Below are 23167 nucleotides of genomic sequence, written 5' to 3'. Positions count from 1 at the left end.
TGTCTTTGGAGGCAGATGTTTCAAGACCACTTCCTTGAGAGAGAGAAAGCCAATCTAAAGAAACTGCGAAGTCCACAAGGGTACCAGAGGCCTGGAAACAGGAGGGGCATAAAATGACCAAAGGATAACCAAAGGATGTTGGCTAGCTTGTTTTACCTTCATATCTGACATGGCATGCAGCAATAGCAGCCAAATACACCTTATTTGTGGAGAAGGCTCTTTTCAATGTCCAGTCCAGCAGAAATGTCAAAATCAGACATGTCCCTCTTTATGATGCCACTCTTCAAACACTACATTTATAGCTGGAAAGGGACCTGGTGGAGGAGGCTCTAGTGTTCTGAATAGTGTTAATTACATTCTGAGGAAGTCCCACTGTATCTACATCAAACCACTCATGGGCTAAGCATAACGTGCCAGCCATTCTGGGTGTGGGTGAAATATTACTCTCCCCCCTACCTGAGACAGGTGGAACGGTTCATATATCTCTGCCAGTGCATTACTGCCCAATGCAGAGCCATGAGAATCAGTGTTTGGCCATAACCCTCTGTGCATCCGAGGACTCATCTAACCTTGGAAACTCCTCATATAACAGCAGCCAAGTCAAACTACCAAGATGGCTGATGGCATCAGTAAGTGCTATCCATTTCTCCCTCATCCTGTGGTGGAATGCAGTCATGACCACTGACTGAAACAGTGCATGCGCAACGTGTTAGTGCAGCGACAGAGTGAGTAACGGCTTGTGTGCTGAGGGAGGCAGTAGCCTCCTCCAGGACTGGTTAAACAGTCAAACTATTTAATTTTTTTCTGTTCAACGCTGTGACTGCGCCCTTGACCTTAGGTCTTAATGCAACAGCAGAACATGCTTTATTACTTAAGAATGTTGGTGTGTATTTGAATAACTTAGAGGGCAGACAGATCCTGTTGTCTCTGCAACAAGGTCTCTTTTCCTCTTGCCCTGAACCAGCAGTGTTGAATAACAGAGCCGTGACACTGCCATAGACTTCTGCTGGAACTGTAGAACACAGAAGTAATGCATGATGTAACGCATGATGTAACGCAAATGAGTTCCAAATGCTGAGTAGTTGCAGTACTGAACCCCATTCATTTTCAGTGTTTCCCGAGCATGCTAGCTGGTAGGTCAATGAAATTTCTGCATTTTTGACATTTTAGTGCACAAGCTGACCTCATGAATCTTGTCAATGGTGATAGCTAGTTAGATTCTAATGGCAGCTAAAATTAGCAACACTGCACTAGTTACCATAACCAGATGTCAATTGACTAACATTTACCTCAAATTATTTGCAGTTAGTAGCATGCATTGGCATATAAAGGTTATCTTTGGTTATTAGATTTGTTGTTCTTAGTTGAGACTGTGTCAGTATACCTGACTACAAAGAATGGTAGCTTGCTCAACTAGGTAACAAGGCTGGCTTACATCTAGCAGGGTTGTTCCTTGTTCAGTTCAGTGATTAAGGATTAAGGATTCGCCTGTAAGCTCTCCTTTGATGTGTGGTGGACAAATGCATGTAGGTGTGTGTTTAAATATACACATCCACTGTGTGTATACAGTATATATACAGTATGTACAACAACATTAGCAATTCTCCACAATGATTACTTCTACTTTTGGCATTTTATTTACATTTTTCTAATAACTGTAAGTAAAGTATAAGTCTGGTGATAATATACTATATTTCATATTTTTGTATTGTTAACAAATGCCATATGCAGAGTTAAACTGAGAATGAATGCATCCAAATAACAAATACTGTGTGTGTATCAAAGCCTGATATATCGTATTCTTCTGTTCCATAAAGCTCCACTGTCCAAATGCACCATTTCCTTTTTTGAGTAACGTCTGATAAAACCAACTGTATTAGGAAATTACTGAAAGTGAAACTATATACTTTTGAGCTGTTCTTAAAGATTGATGTCTTCAATAGGAACCATTGGGCTGGGAGCTGAGAGCCACAGACAGAGGGAAGCCAGAAAGTACTAAGAGGAACTAACACATTGTTTTCATGTGACTTTATAACAAGAAAAATATAGAATAATTCCAACCTTATCCTTTAAGCAGACTTTTAAAGGTAGGGTCTCACTTTTTCCTCTACCTATTTCTCAAACAGGTTCTATTACCTTGCATGCAGTTGTTCTCTTTTTATATACAGCAGTTATTCTTTTCATACTATGTGTGTGTTACCTGGCATGTACTTATTCTCTATAGCCTGCAGGAGCTGTGACTCGTCTACATGGGAGCAGAGGGCATGTGCCACCCGGTTGTTTCCCAGAGCACAGATTGCTGAGTACAGTCTGAGGGTATGGTAGTGAAACTTTAATAAGTCCCTTTGCTCTGACAGCTCCAGGATATCCACCGACCTAGACAACAGACAGAGCAATACTGCATGAGAAATGAGAGAGCAGGAGGATGAAAAGGTGTGTGTGTGTGTGTGTGTGTGTGTGTGTGTGTGTGTGTGTGTGTGTGTGTGTGTGTGTGTGTGTGTGTGTAGCTGTGGGTACTCCACCTGTTCTCCTCAGGTATGTGCAGAGACATGAACTGCAGAGGTTCATTACACTGTACCAGCCAGCCATGTCTGTCATTCACTCTGGATGCTGACACCTGGCAAAAAAAAAAAAAAAGACATAAGATGGCCCAGTTGTTACACTCCTTATACTCTTTACATTTCTTTTCATAAATGACTTTACATTCTTGTTGTTCATTCCATTGCACAATTAGTGACTTTAAGATTCTTCCAATAAGCCTAATAAGTCTAAATTCAAGTCCAAAACAAAGGAACAAAGGAAGGCCCTGAAAGGCCCAAACATGCTACTTTAAATAGGTACAAGTGGTTACCTTGAGGAAGTGGTTGGGAACACGGCTCCATAATACAGGGGTAAGAAACTGGACATGCAGCCGTGGAGGACACTGAGGAATCAGGTTCTTCCTCTCACTCTTAAACAGGCCAGCTGACAGAGGCATCACATTCTGACAACAAACACACTGATACATCAGATAAGATGAAGCGGGACAGACCAGAGAGGACACTGTGGACATACTTAAACTCATTGTGCATTTTTTTATGTAAACTGAGTCTTGGTTTTCCCATTAGTGCTCGTTAGTCTTCTTAAAGTGAATACGGATCATTTTTAGACCCTTTATGTTATAGTCTCATCTTCAAATGGATGCAGTTCATTTTTTCATCAGTCTACACACAATACTCCACAATGAAATTTATTAAAAATAAAATCCTGAAATATTCCATCACATAAGTATTCAGAACTGAGAATTGGAAGAGGCTAAAATAGTTCTATGGTGACATCATTTTGATGAAGAAACTGTATGTGTATTAGTGTGTCCTACTCACCTTAATACGGCCAAGCTCAAACTGGAAGACATTGGGGCTGGTGGCCTTGGCAAAGACTGCTGGGAACAGCTTAGTACTGGGTTCCACCTGTGGAGAGAAGAGAGTGCTTAGCTATTTACTTATGTCCAACCAAAACCACAATTAGTCATTCCTTTGTTGCACTACGAAAAAAAGTTAAAATGATGTTTAAATTCATTGTTAGTATTCTTTTTGTTATTCAAAGGAAGGGAAAAAAAATCTGAAATGCTCCTTTAGGATCTAAGCCCCAGAGTGGGTGGGTCAATGTACATCATTACAGACAATATCAACAAACAACAATAACAGCTCTGGTAACTAATTTAGAGCACAAGCTAAGAAGAGAAAGGGTTTGGTTAGCTTCGGTGTTGAAGAATAAAGACCGCAACAGTTAGCAGCACATGTCAAATTCAGTCAGTTTAGATGCTATGTTTTGACGCTGTTCAATGTGTGACAGCTAAGGAGCTAATTAGCTATCTAGCCCTACACTTTAAGAACATTTTTTCCTGCTTTATGTTTGTTTGGTCACACGTTCAACAAGATGAGGTATGGACAAGGTGTGTTCATGTCTGTAGAAAAGCGACTTTAGCTTACTAGCTAATCTCAGCTAATGTCTGACTGTTAATTAGGGCCACTCATAGCATACACAACTGAAAATGAAATTGGCTGTATGAACATAGGGTGTCCATATGTATACAATGCAAATATAGATCGTTCCACCACAAGACTAAAGATTATAGCATTCAATTTCTCCCTTTTACCGTCTTTATTTTTTTAAAAATGCTGTTTAGTTTCAGTCAGACTTTACGTTTTGGAGAATAGAAGAATGTAGTTTTAATATAGCTGCTGCCAGACTGTTGTAGTGAGAGGGACTAACATCAAAAGCCAAAAAAAGGCATAGGAAGAAAAAGAAAAAACAAGGAAGGAAGGAGGCACATTTAGCTGTAGGAAGTAAAATGAAAGGAAGTATAGATGGTAGATGACAAAAAGATTAGGGAGGGGAGTAGGAGATGAAGCAGGAATCAAAGAAAAGGACCATTCAAAAACCTGTAACACTACAAAAAAATGTACCTGGTAGTATGTGCTGAGTTCTTTGCCATTGGCTGTGAAGGTCAGCAGGCCGTTTGTTGTGTCGACCAGACAGCCGATCTCTAAGCCGTTGTTGTTCCTTCCCTGACCAGGACTAGTGCTCTCTCCAGCCCACACCATGTAACAGTTACTACGCTTTATACTGAAGGACACATAGACACAACATGTAACTGAAATCATATGATGTAGTCTTAAACCGGACTGATCCCTGGACAACATTATAACATGATAAATGATAAAAAAAATATAAGAATTTACCCCAAGATTTAGTTGGCTGCAGCTTGACTCACCTCTCATGAACTTTGCCTTTCTCATCTCCCAGGGTGACAGTGACAGTTCGAACATTGTGCAGATCGAAGCCTGGGTCATACTGATGGAAGTCAGAGGTTACCCAGCCCACCCAAACGCTACTGGGCTCCTGACCAGGGAAGATCCGCACTGAGTAGTAGTGCTGCACAGAAAGAGGTGCAATCAAGCCAAGCTTAACTGCATTGCCCTTGATCCCACTTACTTTCCCAAAGGACTTCACAACACCCCTATTATGAAACTGTAAATATGTGGAATTAAAAACACTTGGGTGAACACTTCTGTCAGCTACTGTGGATAAATATTATTTATTAAAAACCAGAGACGCTGTTCCCACTTGGAGTGGGGAGCTACTCATCATCAGTTAAATGTATATTGCATGTGGGTGTTTTGTGAATTTGATTTTGTATGAGCACTCTCTTACAGTGGAGGCTTGCATGAGGAATTCATATTCGTCTCTGTCATCAGCCATGACCTCCTCTGACACACGAGCAGAGGATGGACAGCTGTTGTCTGGCTTGTTTCTCTTCAACATGAACCTGGTAGATCAGATGGTTGGTTTAGGTTTATAAAGTTTAAAAACAGTGATCAAACACAATGACGGAGGGGTACAAATTACTAGAGTGTACAAGAAGGATGTAGATGACAAATGTTCTAAACAATTTTTTAATACTATTATTTATTTAAATGTAGAGATTACCGTTGCTTGAGCTTGGAGGGCTTTTCCTGGTTATAATCTTTGTGATTGTTGAATTCATCTCGCTCAGGTCCATTAGGACCGTTGTGACCATGAGAAGACTTCATCAGGACCTCAAAGTCTGACACTGTTTCAAAGTCCTCCAGCTCCTGCAGGGGACAGCTCCAGATAATAAACACACCAATCATATACCCAACCCTGCTGTTTACATGTGTGAGCTGTAAGTGAACTTTCCTTTAATAATTCTATGAAGAATGTGAAACACTTGAAATACATGTACAGATATGTACACTATGCAGTTTCACGATAATGTGCTGCAGCAGCATTGTTAAGGACATGTCATGTTTGTGGTACGGTTACCCTCTTTGGTGAGAACAGGCTCTCACTAGCTGGGGATCTGGAGAAGGATTCTGAACACTCTATGGGCATGCTCAGTCTGTAGAAGGTAATGTCAGTGTAACTGTTCTGTGAGCCAAATGACCTCTGGGTGACCCTTAGGCAAGGACACGACTCCACTGTCCCATCTATCCTCGTCACCTGAAAGGTAAGGAGGAAAAAACATTCGCTTTGCATGTACAGTCAGCTTGGCATGTTATAATAAGCTTGGGTTACTTTTCAGTAAACAAGCTAATGGAACAGTTTTGTGGAATAAAAATAGAAGACAAAATATTTTCTTGAAATGTCTTGAAATGTATCTGAAGTCATTACGTTTTAGTCCACATCTCAGCCCAATGCCATTGAAACCTCTACCATAAATCGACACTAACTGCAGATTCTACTAGCTAGCTAGCTACATGGCCCTGAGTGTATACTGCAGGTGGCTACCCTCACCTCTATGTGTTGGTGGTTGGTGGGGACGGACACAAACTGAGGCAGTCGCTTGCTGAGCCACATGGTGACATCTCGGTTCATGTTGACAGCAAATGGTTCATAGCCTTCCTGTAGGCCGCAGATGGTGAAGTACTTTAAAGTACTGACGTCTTTACCAAAGTTCATCTTCCCCACCTGACAAACACCCAGACTGCACACTGGGATAAAACCTGAAGACGGACAGAAGAAATACTTAGTTGGACTTTCTGTGCAGTACTACCCATAACACTATACACAGAGGAACTATTTGATGGAGCATTTGTGCAGTTCAATATTCATCCTGGTCAAATGAGAAATTGAAGAGATATCCTCTGAAAGGGTTATAAAGCACTGCTTAACAATTCCATGTTACACAGCCGACTGCAGACAGGGCCAGTGTCCTTTCATCTTTGAAAATGTTCAGACAAATCCGCTCACAGAGGCCTTACATCAAAGAGCAGAATGACACAGAGAAGACTACTACAGTGCTACTAAGCTTCAACTTTACTGATAATAAGAAGGTAGTGAAGGTCCTTGCTGTATAATTGGCATGACTTTTGTTTCAAAGGTTTTACAAAAGAACCATTCTCTTCTTCAGTATTTGGGTTCTTTCGTGTGTATGTGCAGTGTTGTGCCTGAATGCGTTCATGCGTTCAACGATAGTTCATGAACTCATTCATATTTTGGGTGAGCGTGAACTGAACGTACTGTATTTCTGCCTGATGAACGTAACTGTGAACTCGTTCATTCTGGTGTCTGTGAACGGCACGCTCTCTCAGTTTAACTTTGTTCAATCGGGTGCCAGATTTCTATAGAGCCATCCAGGCGAAAACCCGGCTAAAACACACCGTAAACAGGCCTTAATATGTAGCAGAAAAAACACTGCGGCATTGTATGATCATTTAAACAAGTTTTATGACAAGGTCAGTGAGGATGGGAAAAATCTTACATTGCTGTGCAAACTTAGGCTTTCAAAAAGAAAATCTGCACTTCAGTCACATCCACAGCAACCCTGAAACGGCACATTGAACTGAAGCACCCGGCTAGCCTTTCAAGGTATGTTCTGACGCATAGTGACAGTGTTAAAACTGCTAAAATAATTGCTGTCTGTGGTTCTATGTGGGCTGTGGCAATAATTTTGAAAAATAATAGCTCGCAACAACTAAGTTCACCGTTCCCAAAAAAGAACTATGAACTAGTTCATTTTGGGAACGGTGAACTTAGTTCAAAATATTGAATTATGAACTATGAACTGAACTAGTTCATTTTAAATTTTGTGAACTGAACTTTGAACTAGTTCATGTACAAAGTGAACTTTCCCAACACTGTGTATGTGTGTACGTTGTCAATGACATAGCACTGACCTCCACCAACTTCAAAGTCCTTGAAGGCCAGCTCAGATCCAGAGTCATCCAGCAGCACCTCTCCATTAAGTGTGAACATCATGGTGTGTTCGTTCAGATCCACCATGCAGCCAACCACATCCCCTGTCTGCCAGGCTCGCCCAAAGTGCTCATTGCCCTGGTGCCAGCGCTGGACCTAGGAAAGAAAACAACCAATTATGACTCATTTGGGCAAAAATAGAAGCGGTTCAACTGCAGTGCCAACAAATTCAATAAATGTGATGTGTAGAGGAAAGACAATTCTAGCTACCTTGAAGCCGTCAAAGACAAAGGCCTGGTCATCAGACCCCAGCTCCTGGTCTGGGAGGCAACCTGGCCTAGCCCAGCCCACCCTCATCTCTCCTGCTGTTAATACCTGGAGGAGAAATAAGAATGTTCCTATCCAGTTTACTGACAGCAAAACAGTGACAGCAAAAGTTTAGTGTGATAACTTGGCAATGTCTGCTCCTTGCAGTTGGGGACGGAGATTTGGGACATTTGACACTAAACAAGTATATTCTAGTTGGTGTCTGCAGATTATGGTGGACCAAGAAACACACGTGGAATAGCATCAACATTTAGTGAAAGGTTGTAATGATTTTGTCATGCCAGTGTCATACCCAGTACACTATAGATCAGAATCAGCATTGTGGGGGGGTTTATATTTTTAATGCATCTAATACTCAATATTTTAATATGTAGTTATTTTTTCCTCTAAAAGTAACCGATCACAGTAAGCTTTGAAATCTGAATCAACCAATGGCTGATAAATTTCACAGCAACATATTTCTTGTCATGTCTCTTCTTACCTCCAGCTCAAAGTACCACTTCCCTGCATTAACACAGTATGTTTTCTCTGCCCTGAAAATGCGGAACCTCTCAGCAGACATGTTGCTGGGGTCAGATTGAGCTGCTGGTTGAAACAAAAATGATTATACAACATGTAAAAATATTCTTAAAAATGACAAGTCATTGAATAAAGTGATAGAATGAAGGTAAGGTACCATGGTCCTGGTCAGGAGCTTCCAGGTTGTATCCATATCCCAGCAGAGTCCTGACAGCCTCTCTCAGACTATCTTTGTTGGACTTCTTGGTTCTCTCATCCAGCAGAATGTAGGGGACCAGACGAGGGTTTCTACGATTCTTCACATCCTGAGAAGAGACAGAGAACAGATAACAGTCTGAGTTGAACGAAGGCCCTCCTTCTCTTGTCACGTGTGAAGATGGAGAAAATCACAGTCGATTTTGAAGATGACTGACGCTTCAAATAGACGATGAAATTCTGAACACACTAATATGCCACTTCAGTGGTTTCAGCACCTCAAATCAAGGAATTCTGTGATAATAGCAGAATTACGCACAATTTGAAGTGACAAATATAGCAAATGGCCTCAATATAAAGACATGTAGCCTAAACATACCTGTATAAATACCTTATGTATGAATATAAATGGACAAAATTTTGATTTCTTGAATATAAATACAGATATTTAACTACTTAGTAATGAGAGAAAATACATGAAAATATTCAGTTTGTGTGGTATTGTTATCAGTTTTGATTGAACTTGGACGAGGGTTCTGTGGATCCATTGTGTTTTCCAGCCAATAATATTCAGCTGGGAAAAAAACACTTCTACTTCAGTGTGTTTAAACTTCCATTACTCAATGCCAGTAGCACTTACAGTTAGTAGTCAGTTCCAATCGGTTTTACAGATTGTTGGTGATGACAGTTCGGAGTGTTTCCTTTCAAAAGAGACAAAAACCATGTATGTACTCCAAATGGTTCAACAACAGCCATCAGTTGAATTGAGTATATTAGTTTAATTTTCAGTGTATTCCTGTCCCTCTGTGTGGACTAGCCTCTGTCTCTGTCTCTTTGACTCATTTGTGAGGTCAGTTATATTTAGTTCAATCCTCAGTTGCTTTTTGTTTCAACTTAAATTAAAGTTTTTGCAAATTAGTTAAAAAAAACAACTATTTTTGAATTTCATTACCTGTGTCCTCGAGCTTTACTGCTTGGTCCCTGACACTGAAGCATAAACATGTAAGAGCCGATTTCAACTTTATAGCTTCTTTTAGCTTTTTCAGCTTTATATGCTGCTGGGTAGTATAGTCCATGACACTGCATCATATTTCATAATCAGAGCCTATGTTTTACAGTATATGGAAAAACTTAAAAAAAATACTTTTCGTTCTCAAGTATGGTTCATTATGAGATATTTTTATACTTGGCGAAGGTTGTCTGGCACCTCAGGGATGCAATCTTAGTGTTTCTGTGTTTGGTTGACATATTTCCTAAAGAAGGAGATCAGCCCGCTTAAACAGCAACGTCAGCATTTAAAGAAAGGAGTCAGAAATATCATATAAAGAGCCTAAAAGAGGTTTAGCGATTTAACTAGCAACGTAACTAGTATTTTTAATTTGATTTGATTTTGTTTGATTTTCCTGCCATCTCTCATGGCCCATCTCTCATGCTTGTAACTACCATCTGGAAAAATGCAGTGGAGTAAAAAGTTAAGCATTAGCATAAAATAGAAGCAGTCAAGTAAAGCACAAGTGCCTAAAAATGCTACAGTAAATATACTATACTTTCCACCGGACTTGACTCACACTCATACTAACTTATGAAATATGATATCTCTCAGTTACACTGTGAATTAAGAGACACAACAGCAACAGCACAAACATACAGGGACAGGGATTGAAGGACAATGGCAAAGCAAATTAGCACTGCACAGGCCAGGCCACCAGCCCAACAGGACCCACACACACACGCTACTATTTATTACAGGTCTAAAACATAACTGACACAGTGCTTCCCCTAGAATTTTTTTCAGGTAACGTGGCGCCCACCGAAAAAACCCTAAACAGGTGAGACGCGTGGGATGGTGTATTGGCACAGTTGGATTAAATCAGGTGGCACAGCAAGCAGTCTGCAATTCTAGAATTATTATATTTACATTCAAATTTTTGTTCACCCAGACTGTATTCAAGATCACAAGGAGAGGGTGACTTAATAAAGTGCATTTATTGGATACAAATGGGACATGCTTGATTACACATTGGCACTTCAACCACACAGCGTGCATTGTTCTGTGCTGCACCTGATTTTTCTCAGTTTAGAGAAGAACTTCACCAAGGCATTGTGGTAGGGGAATTTCCTACACATAATTGAGATTCTATCAGTTATAAATAATTTAAACATTTAGCAAACATTAAACATAGAAGTTGTTTATTTTTTTTATTATAACAGAATTATATACATTTCACAATGCTTGGGGAAAAATGACCCCTTAGTGGTTCTAGTGGAAAACTAGCCTATTGTCTGTGTTATTTTCATCATTATTGCTTACCAAAAAAAAAAAAAAAAGAAGCTCAATCAGAACAAAAATATAAGCTAAACAACAAATTGGAAACTTACCATGGAGAGTGTGGTACAACCAAGGGCTGTATTTATGGTTATTAAGCCATTCGGGATCCCAGTTCTGTGTTTAGCTGTATTTTTTTTGACTGGGTTACCAGTCAAAAAAGGTGGCAATCGGAGCGGGGTCACCCATCGGATCGCGGGTAATACTGCCAGCAGTCGGCCGGCAGTATTAAGTTATCTGTCGCCTGCGATATTTTTTCTTTTCTTCGGCGGCCCCAAAGTTGGCTAGCTACAAACCTTAAACATCCCATAAAATATCCCCGCTCTCTTAGCAGCAGTACTCGCATCGTTACTAGGCAACGAAGCTGACTCATGTTGCGCTGCACAGAGGCGCTCCTAAATGTAAATGATTATTGATTTATGAATGTATGGATAGGTGGCTTATTTTTGGCATATTGATCTTTTTTTTTTTTTTTTTTTGGCCTGGCGGGGGGTCTCCTTGGTCTGGCAGCCCGCAAGGCCTGTACAATGGTAGGGGAAACACTGTAACCGTGCCACCGACAATCATGCCAACAACCATTGATACAGACTGTCTATTACAGAGAAGCATAATGCAGTAGAGAATATAGCCAAGCTACATGATCCAGATTGTCAGCTGAACTGTCATGTAATGCACATGAATAAAATGCATGTAATGTATGTAAATATCATGGGTATGTATAATATTAGAATATATAATAAATATCAATATAACAGTATTTTATAAGGTGGACTAAATGCTCTGTGCATTTATAGGCACAATGAAAAGAAAGTTAAATGTGCCTAAGTCTGACCTGAGTTCCATCTATTAAAAAAACTGTTTAAAATGTAAAAAATTTAAAATTCAGAGTTCGGCCCAAGTTGACTCAGCATTCATTGGGTCTTGCCAGGCTTACAGACCTCCAAAGTAGACCACAGCATCCTCTTTTCTACATTTCATTCATTTCACTTCCGTGGAGCAGACCAGTCAGTGAAACTGTGAAACTGCCCCTCAACAAGTGACAGTCAGAGATATACAGTGAGAAACATGACGTCAACACGAAAACAAAACCCCACACAAACACAGTGCCCAGTATTTAACAACATGTGTAACAGTCTCTAACCTGTTGGATGCCATAGGTCCAGCCCTGGCGAATGCGGTCTCTTGCCCAGACGTTGTGTGCGTTCTCAGCCAGTTTGTCCACCATGGCTTCCTGGGTGGAGGTCAGTTTGATGTGACTCAGGTCCAGAGGAGCAGGTTTATAACCACTGGACAACTCATAGCTGCACAGATAGAGTTGAATCACTGAATCGTTAGCTAGACAGCTGCTCAACAACCTTCATGCACTGATGTCTAAGAGCCTCTGGTGCTCTGGTCATCTAAATATTATCTTTGTTCTGACCTATTAATCCTGTCATGAAATGTCTCACTGTCCTCATTAGTGTATCATCACATCATGTAAGAATCATCCTGCATTCCTACCTTGCTGAGTCGTGGCATTATTTCGTTAACTGATGATTGAGGTGACTTACGTTGGTGAAAGTTTCATGCTCTTTACTTTCTCTACAGCATGCTCATCTGCAAGGCCAACATGGCAACCCAAGGCCAGGAGAGTTCTGTAACACACACAGACATCAAATGATCAAACATCACCCATTCCCCTATATGGTACATCGAAACTCTGTGAATTAGCTGCTTAGTCCACAGAAAGGAACTTGAGAGTTTGCTAATGTACAGTATGAATATGTCATGTGTTATCAGGGCTTAACTGTGTCACAGATTAATATTTGATCTAAATGTCATATCCTATGCACTGCATTACTTGAGAGTCTCCAGAGACATCTGTAAGTTGTAGCTTCGCTCTTGTTCAGGAAGCTTGGAGAACTCAACCAGACAGGGGTGCTGCCGCTTGTTATCATCTCGCACCTGTAATCCGCACACACACACACACACACACACACACACACACACACACACACACACACACACACACACACACACACACAAAGCAAAGGTTAGTACAGTAAGGTAGCCTGTTGCTTGGCACTCTTATCTCAAGTCATGGAGAACCACAGGATATCTGGATGCATGTAGGCATAGAACTGGAGTTACATCAAGGTTTTTGCCATCCCAATAAACAACACTTCTGGCTTCATTAAGTTGTTAAAGAGATGGCTCTTTGTCATTCAAACATGAGACGAACATGTTAAATTACCGTTCGATTCATGTAATGAGAAATATGACTGAAAAGGGCTTATAATCAGTGTTTCATATGAAGGAGCGAGCTGTTTGTCTGACACTCACTGCACCGTAGGTCCAGCCCAGTTCTATTTTGTTCATCACCCAAAGTTCATGGATGTTTTCTGCAAGCTTCTCCCGGATCCTCTCCAAGTGAGGTGGCAGGACAATCTACATACAAAGACAGTAAAACAATTTCTTTAAAGTGCTTCAGAAATGACTCTTCTGTTTCTTTAGTCTGGTTCGGCTCTCTTTGTTCAGATCAGACAGGAAAAACTAGCATGGGCATGAACTAAAACATTCATTGGGTAAGGTAGCATCAGAACTTCAAAACTTTTGGAAAAGGCCATTTAACAATAAAAAATGAATAACATATTGTGGTAATCAAAGAATTAAAAATGTATTTAATTGTTTGTTTACATGAAAATTTCATAGTTACATTATTGTGTCCGTGTTTATTCATAATGTCTTTTGTATATGACATTGAATGTTTATTTTGGGTCTCTATGAATGACTCCCTCTCTCCTCTCAGCTGGTAATAACCGTGACAATGGTCTGTACCTGGCTGGTGTCCACAGGTGTAGGGGTGAATGCCGCCTGGCTCAAGGTGACTGTGGGTCCCAGCAGGTCTCTGGCTGCAGTCTGGTCTTGACTGGGCTCCAGCTTCAGTTTCTCCCTAGGCAACACCGCCTCAAAGCAAGGAGCGTAACCTGGAGGAGGGAGGAACTTAAACTCCCCATGACGACCCCCGAGGAGGAAACGCACCCTGTGGTGATGACAGATGACAGGTGGAGGAATCAAGGGGGAAAGATTATGGTTCAACACAGAAACATGTCTTTATTTATTTACTTTCCCAAATGTCAAAAGAAGCAGTCTGTACATCACCAAATCCAGTAGTTAGCAAGCATTAGACTCTTCTTGTTTGATCAACATTGCTTTTGAGACTTCAGTTTTCTGTCCAATTTACCAGACGTGTATGGTTATTCATGTAAAAGATATGTATCTAAAAATACATTTTAATAGAAACAAACAATATACATCAGAATTTGGTCATGTAACGAATGCATTTTGTTTTGGTGTTCCATTTTTTTACTCTTACTAATTCTAGGGCCTTTTTTTGCAGTCGTTTTAATCAGTTGTTCAATACACAATGTAAAATATGTTAATTTAATTGTGTGACACTAAGCCAAAATTCTACACATGATATCTAGTAAATATTCAAACCAATATGCAATTCAGTCTTATTCTAGAGGAAAGGAGAGGAAGGAGCTAGAGGAAAAAACACGCTGTGTCAAGAAAGAAGTGAATTCTGCAGCTTCAAAGTGTAGAAACAGACTCTCTGTTGTCCTGCATTTACTGTACCACCTTTATGATTATATGTTTGGTGGTCAAACACACTACAGCTTCCTCTGACGTGAGAGATACAGACAGTAACTGAATTTTCATTTTGTGTGAACGGTTTTCAGTGAAGCACTGACTTGACTCCAGCAGAGAAGCTAGCCACAGGGAAGAAGAGGCCATCCGAGTTGAAGTTTTCAAACATGCCCTGAACAGGCTGGCCGTTGATCCTGAAAGAGATGCTGGGCACACTGAGGTCCAGGCAGCAGCTCACCACATCATCTGCTCTCAGAAGGTGCTGATTGGGTGAGTTAACAGTCCGTGCAATGCAGCCTGCACAGTGATGATTCCAATTTGTTAATAACATCAAAGCATACGCAGCAAATACTTTTCATGTCATGTTGTCTTATTAAGTGAAAATGTGTCCAGTAGCTCGCCCTAACTTACTGTTATGCAGAAAGATGTGCACATTGTTTAGCTGATATTATATATAAGTAGAAGTACCAGCTATACCTGGGTATACTAAGCTAGGATAAGATAAGATAATCATTTCTCTTGATACACACAGACACACAAACATGCACGCTCACACACACACACACACACACACACACACACACACACACACACACACACACACACACACACACACACAAACCTCACCTGACCAGAGATGGAGCCCATCAAAGCCATAGGAGTAGAGGTCATCACCCACCCCGTTGCCTCCCCACCCCTCCCCCCCACTGGGGTAGGGTGCATAGCCACTAGTGTTGGCCCAGCCCACCCTGAGGTGAGTGGCCTCTGCTGTGACGAACGGCAGCGCTTGATCCACGATCAGCTCGTAGTACCACTTCCTGTATTGAGCAGAGCCATCACTGACTCCCAGGAAGATGTTGGGACGCATGCTGTGAGGGGTGGAAGCAGTAGAGAGACTAAACTGGAATGCCTGAAAATCACCATCTTGTGGGCTAGAACAACAACTTCTGTGCATGAGCTTAAAGTGTGCAAGCCAGGAAAGATTTTTTTAAAATGTAATTGTTCAATGCTGTGGACACCACATATTACATTATACGTGGCTGTGCGAGTGTGTGTGTGTATACCTGCTTACGTGGTTGATCAGGCGCGTCTGCAGTAACAGATCTCGTCCTGGTAGCAGGTTGTCACAGATCAGGTGCTGGTTGGAACGCACTGCCACGCTGTGACACACGCACAGCGAACACAACACATCTAGAACCTAGATGGTGCACACACATCAGAAAATCCGTCAGTGCTCTGAATATATCACGAACACACACATACAAACACTTGGCATGCAGAGTGAACAGCAGGATTGCTGATTGAACAATTTGATTGGACAGGCTATATCTAAGCTGAGGAAAATGCCTAAAGTTATAAATCACTCTTTGTGGTTTGCTCATCCAGCACTGTGTTCTCAGCTGCCTCAGATTCTTTCAACAGATTCCTGGAAGCCTTCTCACAGCACACACAAACAGATTATTTGTAACAACTTTTAAACTGATTTCAAAATGTCTAATGGAAGCCTGGACATGTGTGAAACTGTTGATACATATAAAGATGTACTGTATATGTACTGTACAAGTATACCTTGTGGTTGCGCCCATGCTTGTCCAGCAGAGATATAATAGATTTGATGTGTCCCTCTTTGATTATGTTCAGTGCCTCAGGACTCTCCACCAGCACACAGTGAAGCACCTCTAGTATACCTAGAAAGACATAATACGTATAGTAAAAATAATTACATGCACAGTCAGCATTGAAAACCAGGCACCGTAGTCACAAATCTTACTAAGGCTAGAATAGGGTACTAACTGGTGGAGATGGAAGGAACCCCAGTTGTTTTCGTAGATTTTGGTCTAAGAGTAAGTCAGGTGTGACATAACTGTGATGGCATTTTAGAAAAATACAATGATAGAAAAATCCTTGTGATTACAACAACATTTAACATTTTATTTATATATTTATTGTGTCACAAATAATGTCCGACACAAATATTGACTGACTGGATAGCTAAGTGGTTTAGACTACTGACTGCCACATGGGAGGGCGGGGTTTGAATCCCACTTAGGACAGCATATCCAGGTGGGTCTTTAGGCAAGACCCTTTTGCAGTTACCTCGGATGAGAGCAACAATTACAGATAAAGCCGTACCGGCTCAGACGTCGCCCGGTCCAACAAGGTCCACATTAGTTGGCTACTGGAACACGACATACATGGAGCAGGACCTAGAACAAAACACTGCTGGAATGCTACTACACCATCAACCCCAGTGAGAGAGGGGATCAGACAACAGAATCCTGGAGGAACACAACTACCTACCTGCCAAGGCTAAGAGATAAAGTACCAGATGAATCTCTCCTGGAAGACATAAACATGGCACTGATGACTATATCCACAGAAACCATCACTGAGACCAACCGAGCCTTCATCAAGAACTTGATGGGGTTGTGGAAGACAAATGTGGTATATACCAAGGAGATGCACTGTCCCCCCTGCTGTTCTGCATAGGCCAAAACCCCCTCAGCCAGATCATCACCAAGAGTGGCTTTGGATGTCAGGTTGTCATTTGGACTGGAAAGGGGGGGCGGATGGTGTGCAGAAGAGGGAAGATGATCGCCACTGAAGGGGTTGAACTACCTGAAGGCAACATAGCAGATGTTCAGGACAGCTACAAATACCTAGGGATCCCACAGGCAAATGGCAATCATGAGGAGGCAACACAGAGATCTGCCACAGCCAAATACCTTCAGAGGGTGAGGCAGGTCCTGAAGAGTCAGCTGAATGGCAAGAACAAAATCCAGGCAATAAACACCTACGCCCTGCCAGTAATCAGATACCTGCTGGTATAATATCCTGGCCACTGGAGAAATGGAGCCACTGATATCAAGTCAAGGAAGCTCCTTACGATGCATGGAGGGTTTCACCCTAAGTGCAGCGTCCTGAGGCTATACACTAAGTGGAAGACAGGAGACCGCGGACTAGTGAGCATCAGAGCCACTAACCAGGAGGAAACAGCAAGCCCCTGGGAGTACATCAGGAAGATGGCCCCCAATGATGACCTGCTGAGTGAATCCCTCAGGCAGCAAAAGCCCAGTAAGGAGGAGCAAGAAGGGTTGGCATGGACAGACAAGCCCCTGCATGGCTTGTACCATCGACAGCTTGAGGAAGTGACTGACATAGCGAAAACATACCAGTGGCTGGAAAAGGCTGGACTGAAAGACAGCACGGAGGCACTGATCATGGCCGCACAAGAGCAAGCCTTGAACACAAGGTCAATAGAGGCCGGGATCGACCGCAGCAGACAAGACCCCAGGTGTAGGCTGTGCAAAGATGCCCCTGAGACAATCCAGCACATAACAGAAGGGTCTAAGATGCTGGCAGGGAAGGCATACATGGAGCGTCATTACCAGGTGGCTGGCATCGTACACAGGAACATCTGTACCGAGCATGGGCTGGAGGTCCCAGGATCAAGGTGGAAGACACCTCCAAAGGTGATCCAGAACGACTGAGCCAAGATCCTGTGGGACTTCCAGTTCCAGACAGACAAACTGGTGATGGCGAACCAACCAGACATAGAGGTGGTAGACAAAGAACAGAAGACAGTCACAGTGGTGGATGTAGCAATCCCAAGTGACAGTAACATCAGGAAGAAAGAGCACAAGAAGCTGGAGAAATACCAGGGTCTTAAGGAGGAGTTGGAAAGAATGTGGGGCATAAAGGCAAAAGTGGTCCCAGTAGTGATCGGGGCACTGTCTCTAAGATCTCTGTCCAGAAGAGCGCACTCCTGGGAACAGCCAAGATCCTTCGCAGAACCCTCAAGCTCCCAGGCCTCTGGTAGAGGACCCGAGCTTGAAGGAGGCACAATACCGCCTCAGGCAGGGCGAGTAGGGTATATATAAATTTGTTAGTGCTATTGTTTCTCTGTTTATTGTTTGTGACACAATGAATATACAAGTCTGGCAACCAGATTGTTTTGTTTTGAGGTGTAAATTATTATACCACGTTACATAATTAAGTAAAGGTTTCCTCGTGAAATAGTTTTAGGCTGTGTTTTCTGAATAGGTCAAATAGCACGGCCGGCATTAAGAACAAGAAAAACTAATCAACACATCAAGAAAGATTTTGTTTGGGTTTACTTTCAAAATAATTACCAATAAATGCTCAGGTTTCTTTCATCTGTTGTGTCTTAAGAAAACAGAAATTGGACCATCTGATTTCAACATTACAATGGTGATCAGTTTTATACTGTGATTATCTCATTAAGGGCAAGCTAACCTACCAGAGGAGGCTTCCAGTCTCTCCAGTCTGCTAATCAGCCAGTCCAACGAACCAGAAAACTGAGCACAGTTCTTTCTGTTTCCTCTGATCAGTGCAGCTGGGAGGACGACAGGTGAGGGCAGGAGGAAACAGGACAATGGTCAGAAGAAGAGAGACATGACTTAAGAAGTGCTGCTAGTATGTGACAATGGTAAAACTGCAGCAGCAGCTTTTACTTCTCTCCTTATTTCCACATCAGTGTTGAACATTTTTCATTCTAGCTTAATCTTTCCACTGAGTCCATTTCTATCTTTTTAATAATGTGAATATCAATTTAAGTTGACGACTTTCCATGAAGCCCCTCGTATAATCTGCCTTAAGATAATCAATTTTGCTGTTATCATATTATTTTTATGTGTGCAAGTGTGTGTGCAAGTATACCCAGTAGTTGGTAGAGGGAGTTGAGGATGGAGCTCCAGGCCTCTCCTGCCACCCTTCCTACTGCCTCAGCAAAATGAGCTGCACTACTGTAGACGTGAAGACGATCAATGCACTCCAATACCAGGCTGATCATCCCCTACAGACACACAGGGTGCTGGTTTCACTGATTTATTCAGCTGCATTCAGATAATCATAATCAAGTGAGAGAGACAGTGCATAGCAGTACATTTGAACTGCTAACAGTGTGAAGGCCCAGCTGCAGATTAAAGGCTTAGAAGTGACGCTGCAGTCACAAACCTCAGAGAAAGGACACACTCCCATTTGACACATGTGCAGTCTTGTATACTTTGTCAGGGTCATGATAATCCTACATGTGTACATACTGTATGTAAACAGCACATGGTATCCATGCATGCTTTAGAATGTAGCATTTTCACAGCATAATGAAACACCCATGGTGTCTTACTTTAGGAAGTACTGGATTTTTAAAACTCACAAACTCATTTTTCAAATTTCAATAAAAGCACAGAACCAACCAACCAGAACAAGCAAAAAATAAATAAAGTGATTACAAACCACTATGAAGAAGAGTAAAAATGCTAAGAATTCTAAATTAAACAGTGAGACATAGAATGTACTTTTTTAATTGGTTTCTGTGGGATATATTTTGGATTTGATTTAAAAAAAGGAAAAATCCTAGATTAAATAAGACAACATGCATATTATTTGAACTCTACATGAAATTTATCAACAAAACTGTAATGAGTAAGACATGATATGGCTCAGAGGTAGCATGTACACAGACTAAATTAAGTTAAATTGAGTTAAACCTTGTGGCACAAAGTGCTTGGAGTAGCATTGTTAGTTATAGCTGACCATAGAAATTCATTTGGTACGCTCTAGAACAGCTTCTGAATCGTAAATCCAACTTCATATTCTGACAGACAGGCAGGCAGGCAGGCAGGCAGGCAGGCAGGCAGGCAGGCAGGCAGGCAGGCAGGCAGAAAAACATTCCCTACCTCTTCCTGAAAGAGGTTCTGCCGGTTCTTCAGAGCTCTAAGCCGGTTTTGCTTGTCTTCATGTTCCAAGTGGTCTCCAGGTGGTTGGAAGTAGCCAATCAGATCCTGTAGACTCAGACTGACTGAATCTATTGGTAGGTCTAGAGTCAGGCTCTTCCCCTTTTTCCTTAGTGTGTCCAGACCCCTACAGAGCACACATACAGAGTACAGTGTCTTTATAATGTAATCTCATTTGGTTCTCCTCTGGTCCCTGCTGCTGAATCATGGCGCTGGCCCTCACTGTGTTTAGGCTGAGCTCATTGGTTGTGACAAGCTTGTCAGTTTTAGCAGATTGTTTATGTGCACGTACCTGCTGCTCCTCATTGGTCTGATGTATGGATGTGATGTTTCCCTGGTCCAAACTAATGTGCAATACAGCTACATCCATTCAAATGGAATGTACACAGGACAAAGGATGGGAGTGACCTTTCTAAAACCACAGATGTGTATCTACAGTTCATCTTGCGGTTCATTTTTCAGTGGGTAACAGTTGCCACTGCAGCTCTTAACTTCACATGTTTCTCTTGTTTTCTCTGGAGTTTTTACCCTGAAGGAATGTCAGACATCCCTCTAGTGAGTAACGGGCCACACCTCACATCTCCCCTGCTAGTGCCGAGACATTTTAAAAAAATGTCCTTCATTTGTAGTGAGTTCTTCTTGTTGGATTGTAGAGTTTAGGAGAGCACAAAGAACACTGCCAAACAGTATTGTTGGTATTGAGATGCGAATCACATTGGTCTCAGTGGTGAGAGCACATGTTTAGTTTGATGATAGTGCAGCTCTGTATTGGAAGAAATATTTAATTTTGGGTTTTACAGAAGTTCTACTTGGTTCCAATGGTTCATTATTCATATTAGCATTAGCATGCTATGTCTTCATTGTGATGAATTGTGTGCTGAAAGCTCATCTATTTGTTTCATCGCATTAGTATGAATTGTGAATCATTACAGATGACTGGCTGAGCAAGATTTGTTTGCAGGCTTGCAACAACAACTGGTTGCTAACACTTCACTGTACACACTGACAGCAGCTGCTGTCATTACAAACAGGAATACAGCTGCTTGTTGCTTTACAGAAATAAGGCACATTGTGCAGAATTCTTCTCTTGTACTAAGCTACTCTGCAGTATCCCGCCACATGTTCACTGGAGGAGACATTGTTCTCCTCAAATTAAAAGGACATTAATGCACAATGCAGCATGCGTCCTTCTGCCACATACGCTTGGTATATTACTGTAAGTGTGGGACATTAGCTTTTAATTAAGTTACTATGAGCATCTTGTATCATATTCACTTCAGAGCAGCCAGCATTCCCCTGAGCTTCATTTTGCTCCCATTCAAGGGAAACTGAAAAAGAACTTGTTTCATCACATTGGCAGGGACAGCCACGTTTTGATTACTTTTCTATTATGATCACTAAAGGAGGGACTTTGCCAGCATGCAAAGGAAATTGCAGGATGTTTGTTACATAGCTTAATGTACACACAGGACATTGATGTAGGTGGTCGGCTGTTTTAATAATGTTGTCCCTATTGAATTTCTCCACCTGCTTGGATTAATTGTGCAAAGCCTTTTTCACAAGTTCATCACTATTTGCTGCAATAAATCCCCGTTAATCACATGATGTCACTTTAACTTTTCAGATTAATACACTGCTGGTGGTTAATCCTACTTGACACACTGCAGCCTCCTCCTCGGCTAGTGTCTTAATACCATGTTCTTCTATGGTATCTTTCTGTGTGTATGTGCATTATGCATCTACGGTATGTTGTGTGTATGTGTGTGTGATAATCCACCTGATGAATATGTTGAACAGAAACACAGTACTGCGGATGACTCTAGCAGTGCGACTCTCTTCGTGTTGTGACCGAGACAGGGTCAGTCCATCATCCATGTGACCTTCATGGTGCATGATGGCCTAAAATAAGAAGAAACCTTATGAAAAAGCTGACCACTGACCTTCAAACAACACTGAATTAATCCAACTACAGCATTTTCAAAAAACAGTGGTGACTGCACTCAGACCTTTTTCTGACTTCCTTGTGGCCAGTGTCATTTCTTTACCATATAACAGGTATAATAGGTTGCTTAGAAAAACACTTAGAGCTTTATAACGAGTTTTCCCAAAGCATAGATGCATACACCTAAAGTTATACTAAAATTACAAGAAAGCAGAGACAGATGCTAAAAAGTTCTAAATGTGTAGTCTGGTTTAATGCTGTTAGTGACCTTTCTCTGTATTCCTCCCATGCGAGCACATTTGGCATCAACAGTCTGGTAGGTGAGCCACAGGTAGGTGTCAACATGTTGGATGTAACACACAGAGTCGCCATACTTAATATCAGGAACGCCCATCCCATCCACCTCCTTCTTCACACCAGGGTCCAACTTTTCCTGAAGGAGAGAGGAAGGAAGAAACACACTGAATACTAGAATCCAAACTGATGACATGTTCCATGAGATGACGCACAGGGTTGATTTGATGATATTCATTATTAAGCTTCCAGTGATCTTTAACTTGTGTTTCTGGGTGCAGAATTACAGCTTTAAAAGATTCTGCTTGAAGGTTTTTCACGATACACTCATTGATAGCTAATATTACCAAATATTTTCATTCACCAATTTACAACACTGGCCGATATAAGTGCGACAGTGAATAGAACCTGTAGTTAACACTGGGTCCATATTCGGATAATAGGACAGATAGCAGTGTGTTACCATTAGTTTGACAG

At 41.6% G+C, this 23167-nt stretch overlaps 2 protein-coding genes across 2 annotated transcripts in view; one reads left to right on the top strand and one right to left on the bottom strand.

Moving 5' to 3' along the window:
* The window catches only part of ryr2a (ryanodine receptor 2a (cardiac)), a 198882-nt gene that overhangs the window by 85188 nt on the left and 90527 nt on the right, over positions 1 to 23167 (bottom strand). The window contains exons 12-39 of the mRNA XM_070990859.1: positions 22665 to 22829; positions 22232 to 22353; positions 20398 to 20581; positions 19379 to 19514; positions 18960 to 19055; positions 16268 to 16386; positions 15763 to 15896; positions 15326 to 15567; positions 14803 to 14995; positions 13886 to 14090; positions 13391 to 13495; positions 12909 to 13012; positions 12619 to 12702; positions 12210 to 12369; positions 8705 to 8852; positions 8510 to 8613; positions 7972 to 8076; positions 7683 to 7857; positions 6301 to 6509; positions 5830 to 6006; positions 5473 to 5618; positions 5197 to 5311; positions 4757 to 4917; positions 4449 to 4608; positions 3363 to 3449; positions 2852 to 2983; positions 2523 to 2617; positions 2201 to 2376 (exon numbers count right to left, since the gene is read on the bottom strand). Of these exons, the coding sequence (XP_070846960.1) occupies positions 2201 to 2376; positions 2523 to 2617; positions 2852 to 2983; positions 3363 to 3449; positions 4449 to 4608; positions 4757 to 4917; positions 5197 to 5311; positions 5473 to 5618; positions 5830 to 6006; positions 6301 to 6509; positions 7683 to 7857; positions 7972 to 8076; positions 8510 to 8613; positions 8705 to 8852; positions 12210 to 12369; positions 12619 to 12702; positions 12909 to 13012; positions 13391 to 13495; positions 13886 to 14090; positions 14803 to 14995; positions 15326 to 15567; positions 15763 to 15896; positions 16268 to 16386; positions 18960 to 19055; positions 19379 to 19514; positions 20398 to 20581; positions 22232 to 22353; positions 22665 to 22829 (4039 nt within the window). The remainder of the gene's footprint in view (positions 1 to 2200; positions 2377 to 2522; positions 2618 to 2851; positions 2984 to 3362; positions 3450 to 4448; positions 4609 to 4756; positions 4918 to 5196; positions 5312 to 5472; positions 5619 to 5829; positions 6007 to 6300; positions 6510 to 7682; positions 7858 to 7971; positions 8077 to 8509; positions 8614 to 8704; positions 8853 to 12209; positions 12370 to 12618; positions 12703 to 12908; positions 13013 to 13390; positions 13496 to 13885; positions 14091 to 14802; positions 14996 to 15325; positions 15568 to 15762; positions 15897 to 16267; positions 16387 to 18959; positions 19056 to 19378; positions 19515 to 20397; positions 20582 to 22231; positions 22354 to 22664; positions 22830 to 23167) is intronic.
* adgra1a (adhesion G protein-coupled receptor A1a) overlaps positions 1 to 23167 on the top strand; it is a 339338-nt gene that overhangs the window by 229479 nt on the left and 86692 nt on the right. The gene's annotated exons all lie outside the window — the stretch shown is intronic.

The sequence above is a fragment of the Chaetodon trifascialis genome, chromosome 21, assembly GCF_039877785.1.
Source record: "Chaetodon trifascialis isolate fChaTrf1 chromosome 21, fChaTrf1.hap1, whole genome shotgun sequence".
Classification (NCBI taxonomy): domain Eukaryota; kingdom Metazoa; phylum Chordata; class Actinopteri; order Chaetodontiformes; family Chaetodontidae; genus Chaetodon; species Chaetodon trifascialis.
This window is presented reverse-complemented; position numbering and strand designations above follow the sequence as displayed.